Source organism: Triticum aestivum, chromosome 5D (assembly GCF_018294505.1).
Source record: "Triticum aestivum cultivar Chinese Spring chromosome 5D, IWGSC CS RefSeq v2.1, whole genome shotgun sequence".
NCBI classification, from domain to species: domain Eukaryota; kingdom Viridiplantae; phylum Streptophyta; class Magnoliopsida; order Poales; family Poaceae; genus Triticum; species Triticum aestivum.
Window position 1 is genome coordinate 412,831,069 of NC_057808.1, and position 11,912 is coordinate 412,842,980.

Below are 11,912 nucleotides of genomic sequence, written 5' to 3' on the forward strand. Positions count from 1 at the left end.
CGAGGCTCGTGTATACTGTATAACCCTTGCTGCCCCCCAACAGGCACCGTTGGCACGCAAGGTGGTCAGCTCAAATACCCTCCTCTTCTACTCTGTAACTACACTTAGTTCATTCTCTAGGAATCTAAAATTTACGGTGAAGTAATCAATCATGTCTGCTAGTTCATCAGTGGTTTCTTATTCCGATAAAATAACCCATCGCTCCAGATTTCATTAGCGAAATCAACAAAGTTCAGTTCGTGGGTTGAGAAAATGTATTGTGAATTAATCATTAATTGAGTGAAAAGTTTAAATTTCACTGGGAAGTTATCAGTTGGCAGAATATAGTTTAACTCTTCATTGCTCATGACAGCTCACTTAGCCACTACAGCGTTGCACAAAGTCAAGATGGAGTTAAGATTAGACTCTTACAAATAAATGGTTTTGTGGGCACTTGATATTTTTCTTCTCACTCTTTTTTTTGGAGGAGTTGAGCACTTGACATAAAAAAACTATCAAAGTATACTAATCCTAACCTCATCTTCCCCGATGGACCCATGTTCACCTAATCTTTAGCTCTTTCTGCATTATTGCCTGCCCAACTAGTCTTCACCTAATCTGCACTGGAGTACATCGATCTCTTCTTGGTCACCATTGAGACTCGGTTAACAGTACTATGGCAGAATCATTGCTTCTTCCTGTGGTACGAGGCGTGGCCAGCAAGGCCGCGAGCATCCTCGTCCAGACCGTGACCCGCATGTGTGGTGTTGACGATGACCGCTGCAAATTGGAGCGCCAGCTGCTGGCCGTCCAGTGCAAGCTGACCGACGCCGAGGTGAAGAGCGAAAACAACCAGTACGTCAAGAGGTGGATGAAGGACTTCAGGACCGTCGCCTATGAGGCTGACGACGTCCTCGACACCTTCCAGTATGAGGCGCTGCGCTGCCAAGCCCATACCGGCGTGTCCAGGACACACAAGGTACTCAGCCACTTCACGTCACACAGCCCGCTACTCTTCCGTCTTACTATGAGTAGGAAGCTGAGAAACATCCTCGAGAAGATCAATGAACTTGTCACAGAGATGAACACTTTTGGCCTCCTGAACAGTGTGGAGCCGCCGCAGGTTCCTTGTCGGCAGACACACTCAGCACTGGATGAATATGCGGAGATCTTTGGAAGGGATGATGACAAGGAGGTGGTGGTGAAACTTTTGCTCGACCAGCAAGATAATCAGAAGTTGCAGGTGCTGCCAATCTTTGGGATGGGAGGTTTGGGCAAGACGACTCTTGCCAAGATGGTGTACAACGACCACAGGGTCCAGCAACATTTTCATTTGAGCATGTGGCACTGTGTCTCTGAAAACTTTGAAGCCAAGGTAACATGCAACTTGCCAGACACCATCGAGATGTTGCGGGGGCGACTTCAGGAAGTCATTGGGCAGAAAAGGTATCTCCTTGTTCTTGATGACGTATGGAATGAAGAGGAGAGGAAGTGGGAAGACGATCTGAAGCCACTGCTCTGTTCTGTTGGTGGGACAGGAAGTGTTGTAGTTGTCACATGTCGAAACCAGCAAGTGGCGTCCATAATGGGCACGCTAGGACCTCATAAGCTAGCATGTCTAAGCGAAGATGATTCATGGGAACTGTTCTCGAAGAAATCTTTTAGTAATGGTGTAGAGGAGCGAGCAGAGTTGGTCGCCATTGGCAAGCATATTGTTAAGAAATGCAGGGGGCTTCCTCTTGCTCTGAAGACAATGGGTGGTTTGATGAGTTCCAAACAACTAGTGCAGGAATGGGAGGCCATAGAAAAAAGCAGTATTGGGGATAATATAAGAGGCAAAGATGAGATCCTACCCATACTAAAATTGAGCTACCGACACTTGACAGCCGAAATGAAGCAATGTTTTGCCTTCTGTGCTCTCTTTCCCAAGGACTTTGAGATGGAAAAGGACACATTGATCCAGCTATGGATAGCAAATGGTTTTATTCAAGAAGAGGGCACAATGGATTTGACACAGAAGGGAGAATCCATTTTTCGTGATCTGGTTTGGAGATCCTTCCTCCAAGATGTGAAGACAAAGAAACTTTATTCCGTTGGCACAAGATATGAGGAAATTGGATGTAAAATGCATGATTTAATGCATGACCTAGTGAAAGATGTCACAGATGAATATGCAACTATAGAAGAGCTGATTCAGCAAAAGGCAATGATAAAAGATGTTCGTCACATGACAACTGTATATGCATGGTCTGAAGAGGAGCATGTTAGTAGTGTGTTCAAAGACACCGTCTCTCTCCGCACTGTCTTTAAGCCTTTAATACTACCCAAGAATTTGAAGGAGTCAGGACTGGAATCGTTAAGAGTCTTGTGTTGCGGGGATCCTTCTATTATCCATAATCGGGTCATAAATGGAAAACATTTGCGGTATTTGGACCTTTCTATGTCTGGCATTATTAGAATGCCAAATTCAATATGTTCGTTGTATAACCTGCAATCTTTGAGACTTAATGGTTGCAGCCTTCTACAACAGTTACCAGAAGGCATGAGTACTATGCGGAAGCTTATCCACCTTTATCTTTTTGGATGTGATAGTTTGGAACGGATGCCTCCAAATATTGGACTACTGCACAACCTTCATACCCTAACAAATTTTGTTGTGGATATTGAAGTTGGTTGTGGAATCGAGGAGCTCAAAGATCTGAGGCACCTTTCAAATAGGTTAGAACTTTACAATTTGAGAAAAGTAAAGAATGAAAATAATGCTCAAGAAGCCAATCTCCACCAGAAGCAGAATATAACTGAACTGTTGATGCATTGGGGGTGCGGGAAATATGACATGCCTGAAGATGAGGCTTGTAATGATGAACAAGTGTTGGAGGCTCTTATACCTCACAGTAAGCTCCACGTTTTGGGGGTACATGGATATGGTGGCCTAGAAATATCCCAATGGATGAGAGAGCCTGAGATGTTCCGGTGCCTGAGAAAGCTTGATATGTCCAACTGCCCAAACTGCAAGAATATACCCATAGTATGGCTATCAGACTCTCTTGAGTATTTGTTGTTATACAACATGTGTAACCTGACCACATTATGTAATAGTCTTGACATGGAAGGTGGAGGATACAGCACCCCTGTACGGATTTTCCCGAAGTTGACGGAAATGACTTTAGATAAGTTACCCAACTTGGCGATATGGGTTGAGAATAGTGTAACAGAGCCGAATAGGTTGGTAATGTTCCCAATGCTCATGGTGTTAAAAATGAAGGATTGCCCGAAACTTGCGAGTGTTCCTGAGAGCCCCGTCTTGAAAGATCTGAACATAGAAAACTGCTGCAGTCTTCCAGTGAGTTCGCTTGCACATCTAAAATCATTGTGTGACCTCCAATGTGATGGAAAAGGTATCATGTGTACAAATATGCCTTTGGGCTCTTGGCCATCTCTTGTCAGTTTAACTGTTCTCTCACTCGTGAACATGATGATGGTCCCTCTAGAGGACCAGCAAACCCGGAGACATGCGGAAACCCTTCGGTTTTTGAAGCTTCATGGTCCCAACTGCTTCTTAACAACACCAGGATTCTCAAAATCGCAACTTGGCCTTTGGGAATGCTTTTCTTTTGTGGAAGAATTGTGGCTTAATCAGTGCGATGATCTTGCCCGCTGGCCAACAGAGGAGCTCCAGAGCTTGCAACGCCTCCGCTCTCTGCATATTTGGTCTTGTGCCAACCTGGAGGGGAGGGGTTCATCGTCTGACGAGACTTTGCCACTGTCTCATCTGGAGAAGTTGGATATTCGCAATTGTCGCACTTTATTAGAGATTCCCAAGTTGCCTGCATCCCTGGAGGAATTGCAGATTACCCAGTGCAAGAACCTGGTGGCGCTGCCTTCAAACCTTGGAGATCTAGCCAAGCTGAGGGTTCTCTATGTGGATCGCTGTTGTGGCCTTACAGAATTACCTGGTGTGATGAATGGCTTCACTTCCCTCGAGCGATTGCAAATTCATGGGGTGGAGGAATTCCAGCAGGTTCCCGTTCAGTGGCTCCCAGCCATCAAATCCTTCATAATAATGGGCTGCCCAGAGTTGCAAAGACGCTGCAGAGAAGGCGGGGAGTATTTCCACTTGGTCTCCTCTATCCCGGGTAAATGCATTCCATCACCAGAACCCCAGCACGAAGAAACCGAATCGAGCATGAAGAAGTTTCTGAAGAGGCTCCTCCCTTCGTGTGCTGATGGCTCACTCTAACTTAACTCTGATTCAGCCACTCAGGTGCGTATGCCCGCCTGTGCCCCACCCCTCTTCCATTACCTCTTTCCACTGCTAACCTGGATTTCTCGAGTGCAGCATGTTCTTCTGCATGTTCGAGTTAGGATCCTAGATGAAAAATCCATCTTCACCTTTGCTGACTTTGAGATTTTTGGGCTGGGTCACATGGACTCCATTTGTCACATTTGTTCTCCGGAGTTCACATTTGGGCCATTCCCAACACGTTGACCTTATCTCATCGGTCACTGTAATTAGCAGAGGTAAACTTCCAATCCAATGCAATTATAGTAATTTGTACAATTGCCTTGTGTTAAGCTGTCAACTCTGCAGATGCAACTCATGGAGGTCTTATTAGTAGCTACTCGAACTGTTAGCTGGTGATTCAGTGGAGATATTAAGCATCTACCGTTCTGGTAGTCGGCTTGCGGCGTCCCATGAGGAATTGGCGATTTCAGATTGCAAAAAGGTTTTGTGGCATGGCTTTCAAACCTGAGAAAACTGGGCAAGCTAAGGACGCTCTGACAGCGCCGCATGATGGACTGAATGGCCTCACTTCTCTTCAGCAATAGGCAAACTTCCAGTCAGTCCTGTGTTTATATGCCATCTACTACTACTACCTGTGCAGCTGCATTATGTCGCCATCAGTCCGTGCTTATTCATTCGCTACATCCAGGGACCCCCTGTTCCGTTTCAGACATTTCATCTGTCTTTGTGCTCCCACCACCAGGGCATTTGTGGGTGCATTTAGGGACTTTTTAGTTTTCTTTTCCTCCGCCTAGGCATAGCTTCGGTCTTGTATGACTGCTATTTGCCTGCGTGATTCTTTATGTGTGTGAGTTGGTGTTGGTTGTGTGCATCCTAGTTATGCAGGGGCCGGGTGTGTGGTCATTGTGTTTGTATCCCTTGAGGCCTTGATGCTTCATTTCACCCTTTGTCAAAAAAATGACCCCTTGCTGTCATTGTCTTTGATCTGCAGCAAGCCAATAGTGATAGAATGGAGAATCCTAAAACTTTTGTGTATTTTGCTTGTCCTTGTGCAGTTGGGATGGATTTGCAGTGTAGTGCAGATGAGGAGTGCCATATGAAGGAGTGAAGACTGAAGAGACAACTCCTCATTGTGTGCTTTTTGTTCCTATAGAGTGAGGTCGTTGCTGAACGTTGCAGTGTGATACTGTATCTACACATTAGGTAACTCTGCCTGTACTTGACCCAACAAATTAAGTAAACCGCCTAGAATTAATCTGAAATAATGCTCCGATATCGATTGGTGTTTTTTTCTGATGGTCCTGGTTTCTGGCTCCAGCACCACAACTTTTGCCCAGCTCAGCCTCGGGCTGTGTTTGGATGGACTTTAGTTCCAACTTCTGGGTAAAAATGCTAGAATCTGAACCAAAGGGTTGGGTTGAGAAACAACTTCTTCACAATCTGTAGCTTTTGCTAGTTCAATTTTCGTAGCTGGGGTACCCAACTTCTCCAGCTTTTAAACCAACCAAATATGCATGTCCCCTAACATTTTTTTACATTGTATAATTTCTTTAAAATGTCATAAACATATCTGTTAATCGTGTAATCATTTTCTAAAATGTCATATACATTATTTTGAATAGTACGAAGCATTTTTTACATTGTATAACTTTTTTTAAATGTCATGAACATTGTTTTGTAACACATGACATTTTTAAATGTCACGTACATTTTTTAATGCACAGCATTTGTTTGAATTACACAAACATTTTTCTACACTATAAACATTTTTCTTATGTTATGAACATTTTTTGAAATGCCACAAACATTTTCAGAATTGCTATCAACGTTTCTTGGAAGTTGCACAAACATTTTTTAACACCGCTTAATTTTTTGAACGGATAATGTTTTTTTAATTAAGTAAAATGTTTTAAATTTTGAAAGTACAAGTAAAAGCAACGGAAAAAGAAAAAAAATGTGTGCTACAGAGTTAGAGCTTCTCCTGCGCTGGGCGGGCCATTTAGGGGCGCCTGAGGTGAGCGGTTGCTCCATGTCACAATAAGCGAGGTATGCCCGAAGATCAGTTTACCGAAAAAGAAGAGAGCAACTAGTCAAGGGTATCCCTTGTGGGTGCCCGGCAAGGGTCAATTTTGTGGGCTGAGAGCGCACAAAGTGGTGTGTCCAGCCACCACCACGTGTCGCATGCTGGGCCTCCATCTGGATTTCGTGTTTTATTTTTCTATACATGTGTTTCGGGTTTGAGATGTTTTTTTGGCTTTTTTGTTTACGCCTGGTTTTCCCTAGGGTGTTGGAGAAAAAAATGTGAAAACGTTTTTGCGCGAAAAAAATTGTGCTTCCAAGAAGCGCATATTTGCTTTTCGTGGAGACATGGATTGCGTCCACGAGAAGTACGGAAAGAGAATTTTTTTTTCTCTTTCCCGAGAAGCACAGATTTGCTTCTCGTGGAGGCATAGAGGAAAACTACATGAATTTTTTTGCAGAAGAAATTCTGCTTCCAAGAAGCGCAGATTTGCTTTTCATGGAGACACATATTTGTTGGGGAACGTAGTAATTTCAAAAAATTTCCTACGCACACACAGGATCATGGTGATGCATAGCAACGAGAGGGGAGAATGTGTCCACGTACCCTCGTAGACCGAAAGCGGAAGCGTTAGCACAACGCGGTTGATGTAGTCGTACGTCTTCATGATCCGACCGATCCAAGTACCGAACGCATGACACCTCCGAGTTCAGCACACGTTCAACTCGATGACGTCCCGCGAGCTCCGATCCAGCAAAGCTTCGCCGGAGAGTTTTGTCAGCATGATGGCGTGATGACGGTGATGATGATGCTACCGACGCAGGGCTTCGCCTAAGCACCGCTACGATATGATCGAGGTGGATTATGGTGGAGGGGGGCACCGCACACGGCTGGGAGAGATCAACAGATCAACTTGTGTGTATAGAGGTGCCCCCCTACCCTCGTATATAAAGGTGCAAGGGGGGAGGCCGGGCGGCCCTATGGGGCGCGCCAGGAGGAGTCCTCCTCCTCCTAGTAGGAGTAGGACTCCCCTCTTTCCTACTCCTACTAGGAAGGGGAAAGGAAGGGGAGAGGGAGAAGGAAAGGGGGGCGCCGCCCCCCTTCTCCTAGTCCAACTCGGACCAGAGGGGGAGGGGCGCGCGGCCTGCCCTAGGCCAGCCCTCTCTCTCTCCACTAAGGCCCATAAGGCCCACTATTTCTCCCGGGGGGTTCCGGTAACCCTCCGGCACTCCGATTTTCTCCGAAACCACCCGGAACACTTCCGGTGTCCGAATATAGTCGTCCAACATATCGATCTTTATGTCTCGACCATTTTGAGACTCCTCGTCATGTCCGTGATCATATCCGGGACTCCGAACTACCTTCGGTACATCAAAACACAAAAACTCATAATACCGATCGTCACCGAACTTTAAGCGTGCGGACCCTACGGGTTCGAGAACGATGTAGACATGACCGAGACACGTCTCTGGTCAATAACCAATAGCGGAACCTGGATGCTCATATTGGCTCCCACATATTCTACGAAGATCTTTATCGGTCGAACCGCATAACAACATACGTTGTTCTTTGTCATCGGTATGTTACTTGCCCGAGATTCGATCGTCGGTATCTCAATACCTAGTTCAATCTCGTTACCGGCAAGTCTCTTTACTCATTTTGTAATACATCATCCCGCAACTAACTCATTAGTTGCAATGCTTGCAAGGCTTATAGTGATGTGCATTACCGAGTGGGCCCAGAGATACCTCTCCGACAATCGAAGTGACAAATCCTAATCTCGATATATGCCAACTCAACAATTACCTTTGGAGACACCTATAGAGCACCTTTATAATCACCCAGTTACGTTGTGACGTTTGGTAGTAGACAAAGTGTTCCTCCGGTATTCGGGAGTTGCATAATCTCATAGTCATAGGAACATGTATAAGTCATGAAGAAAGCAATAGCAACATACTAAACGATCAAGTGCTAAGCTAACGGAATGGGTCAAGTCAATCACATCATTCTCCGATGTGATCCCGTTTATCAAATGACAACTCATGTCTATGGTTAGGAAACATAATCATATTTGATCAACGAGCTAGTCAAGTAGAGGCATACTAGTGACACTCTGTTTGCCTATGTATTCACACATGTATCATGTTTCCGGTTAATACAATTCTAGCATGAATAATAAACATTGATCATGATATAAGGAAATAAATAATAACTTTATTATTGCCTCTAGGGCATATTTCCTTCAGTCTCCCACTTGCACTAGAGTCAATAATCTAGATTACATAGTAACGATTCTAACACCCATGGAGTCTTGGTGTTGATCATGTTTTGCTCGTGATAGAGGCTTAGTCAAAGGGTCTGCAACATTCAGATCCGTATGTATCTTGCAAATCTCTATGTCCCCACCTTGGACTTGATCGCGGATGGAATTGAAACGTCTCTTGATGTGCTTGGTTCTTTTGTGAAATCTGGATTCCTTTGCCAAGGCAATTGCACCAGTATTGTCACAAAAGATTTTCATTGGACCCGATGCACTAGGTATGACACCTAGATCGGATATGAACTCCTTCATCCAGACTCCTTCATTTGCTGCTTCCGAAGCAGCTATGTATTCCGCTTCACACGTAGATCCCGCCACGACGCTTTGTTTAGAATTGCTCCAACTGACAGCTCCACCATTCAATATAAACAAGTATCCGGTTTGCGATTTAGAATCGTCCGGATCAGTGTCAAAGCTTTCATCGACGTAACCATTTACGACGAGCTCTTTGTCACCTCCATAAACGAGAAACATATCCTTAGTCCTTTTCAGGTATTTCAGGATGTTCTTGACTGCTGTCCAGTGATCCACTCCTGAATTACTTTGGTACCTCCCTGCTAAACTAATAGCAAGGCACACATCAGGTCTGGTACACAGCATTGCATACATGATAGAGCCTATGGCTGAAGCATAGGGAACATCTTTCATTTTCTTTCTATCTTTTGTAGTGGTCGGGCATTGAGTCTTACTCAACTTCACACCTTGTAACATAGGCAAGAACCCTTTCTTTGCCTGATCCATTTTGAACTTTTTCAAAACTTTGTCAAGGTATGTGCTTTGTGAAAGTCCAATTAAGCGTCTTGATCTATCTCTATAGATCTTGATGCCCAATATGTAAGCAGCTTCACCGAGGTCTTTTATTGAGAAAATCTTATTCAAGTATCCTTTTATGCTATCCAGAAATTCTATATCATTTCCAATCAACAATATGTCATCCACATATAATATTAGAAATGCTACAGAGCTCCCACTCACTTTCTTGTAAATACAGGCTTCTCCAAAAGTCTGTATAAAACCATATGCTTTGATCACACTATCAAAACGTTTATTCCAACTCCGAGAGGCTTGCACCAGTCCATAAATGGATCGCTGGAGCTTGCACACTTTGTTAGCACCCCTTGGATCGATAAAACCTTCAGGTTGCATCATATACAACTCTTCTTCCAGAAATCCATTCAGGAATGCAGTCTTTACATCCATTTGCCAAATTTCATAATCATAAAATGCGGCAATAGCTAACATGATTCGGACAGACTTAAGCATCGCTACGGGTGAGAAAGTCTCATCATAGTCAACTCCTTGAACTTGTCGAAAAACCTTTCGCGACAAGTCGAGCTTTGTAGACAGTAACATTACCATCAGCGTCTGTCTTCTTCTTGAAGATCCATTTATTCTCGATGGCTTGCCGATCATCGGGCAAGTCAACCAAAGTCCACACTTTGTTCTCATACATGGATCCCATCTCGGATTTCATGGCCTCAAGCCATTTTGCGGAATCTGGGCTCATCATCGCTTCCTCATAGTTCGTAGGTTCGTCATGGTCTAGTAACATGACCTCCAGAACAGGATTACCGTACCACTCTGGTGTGGATCTTACTCTGGTTGACCTACGAGGTTCGGTAGTAACTTGATCTGAAGTTTCATGATCATCATCATTAGCTTCCTCACTAATTGGTGTAGATGTCACAGGAACCGGTTTCTGTGATGAACTACTTTCATCATCATTAGCTTCCTCACTAATTGGTGTAGATGTCACAGGAACCGGTTTCTGTGATGAACTACTTTCCAATAAGGGAGCAGGTACAGTTACCTCATCAAGTTCTACTTTCCTCCCACTCACTTCTTTCGAGAGAAACTCCTTCTCTAGAAAGGATCCATTCTTAGCAACAAAAGTCTTGCCTTTGGATCTGTGATAGAAGGTGTACCCAACTGTCTCTTTTGGGTATCCTATGAAGACACATTTCTCCGATTTGGGTTCGAGCTTATCAGGTTGAAGCTTTTTCACATAAGCATCGCAGCCCCAAACTTTAAGAAACGACAACTTTGGTTTCTTGCCAAACCACAGTTCATAAGGAGTCGTCTCAACGGATTTAGATGGTGCCCTATTTAACGTGAATGCAGCCGTCTCTAAAGCATAACCCCAAAACGATAGCGGTAAATCTGTAAGAGACATCATAGATTGCACCATATCTAGTAAAGTACGATTACGACGTTCGGACACACCATTACGCTGTGGTGTTCCAGGTGGCGTGAGTTGCGAAACTATTCCGCATTGTTTCAAATGAAGACTAAACTCGCAACTCAAATATTCTCCTCCACGATCAGATCGTAGAAACTTTATTTTCTTGTTACGATGATTTTCTACTTCACTCTGAAATTCTTTGAACTTTTCAAATGTTTCAGACTTATGTTTCATCAAGTAGATATACCCATATCTGCTCAAATCATCTATGAAGGTGAGAAAATAACGATATCCGCCGCGAGCCTCAACATTCATCGGACCACATACATCAGTATGTATGATCTCCAACAAATCTATTGCCCGCTCCATTCTTCCAGAGAACGGCGTTTTAGTCATCTTGCCCATGAGGCATGGTTCGCAAGTACCAAGTGATTCATAATCAAGTGATTCCAAAAGTCTATCAGAATGGAGTTTCTTCATGCGCTTTACACCAATATGACCCAAACGGCAGTGCCACAAATAAGCTGCACTATCATTATCAACTCTACATCTTTTAGCTTCAATATTATGAATATGTGTATCTCCACTATCGAGATTCAAAAAGAATAGACCACTCTTCAAGGGTGCATGACCATAAAAGATATTACTCATATAAATAGAACAACCATTATTCTCTGATTTAAATGAATAACCGTCTCGCATCAAACAAGATCCAGATATAATGTTCATGCTTAACGCTGGCACCAAATAACAATTATTCAGGTCTAATACTAATCCCGAAGGTAGATATAGAGGTAGCGTGCCGACCGCGATCACATCGACTTTGGAACCATTTCCCACGCGCATCGTCACCTCATCCTTTGCCAATCTTCGCTTAATCCATAGTCTCTGTTTCGAGTTGTGTAAGTGCATCTAGTGCCCCTTAGTGATTTTGGTGTATTGAAGACTTATAGGTTAAGGGACTAATGTGTTTATGAATGTACACAGGTCTATAAGTCTATGAGGAGTTTGATATTTACAGAGAAAGTCGACCCCTAGAAATGAAGTTCTTCGTCTGAAGACTTTGGATTTCTGAAGACTTTCTGAAGACTTTGAAAGTGAAGAAATTGGTGTAACCCTGAAGACTTGGTATTCATACGAGGAACATGAAGCGTGAAGACTTTTG

The 11,912-nt window shown here is 43.8% G+C and overlaps 1 protein-coding gene across 1 annotated transcript; it reads left to right on the forward strand.

The window, feature by feature from the left end:
* The first annotated feature begins 255 nt into the window (after positions 1-255).
* Positions 256-5,267, forward strand: LOC123122229 (disease resistance protein RGA2). Its single transcript, XM_044542376.1, has 3 exons — positions 256-4,243; positions 4,319-4,500; positions 4,571-5,267. Exon 1 carries the CDS (start codon positions 656-658, stop codon positions 4,217-4,219), a length of 3,564 nt encoding a protein of 1,187 aa, XP_044398311.1. The 5' UTR covers positions 256-655; the 3' UTR covers positions 4,220-4,243; positions 4,319-4,500; positions 4,571-5,267.
* The last annotated feature ends 6,645 nt before the right edge of the window (positions 5,268-11,912 follow it).

Bases quoted from the DNA above. Each gene is read 5' to 3' on its own strand.
- LOC123122229 (XM_044542376.1), top strand. From the start codon at position 656: ATGGCAGAATCATTGCTTCTTCCTGTGGTACGAGGCGTGGCCAGCAAG.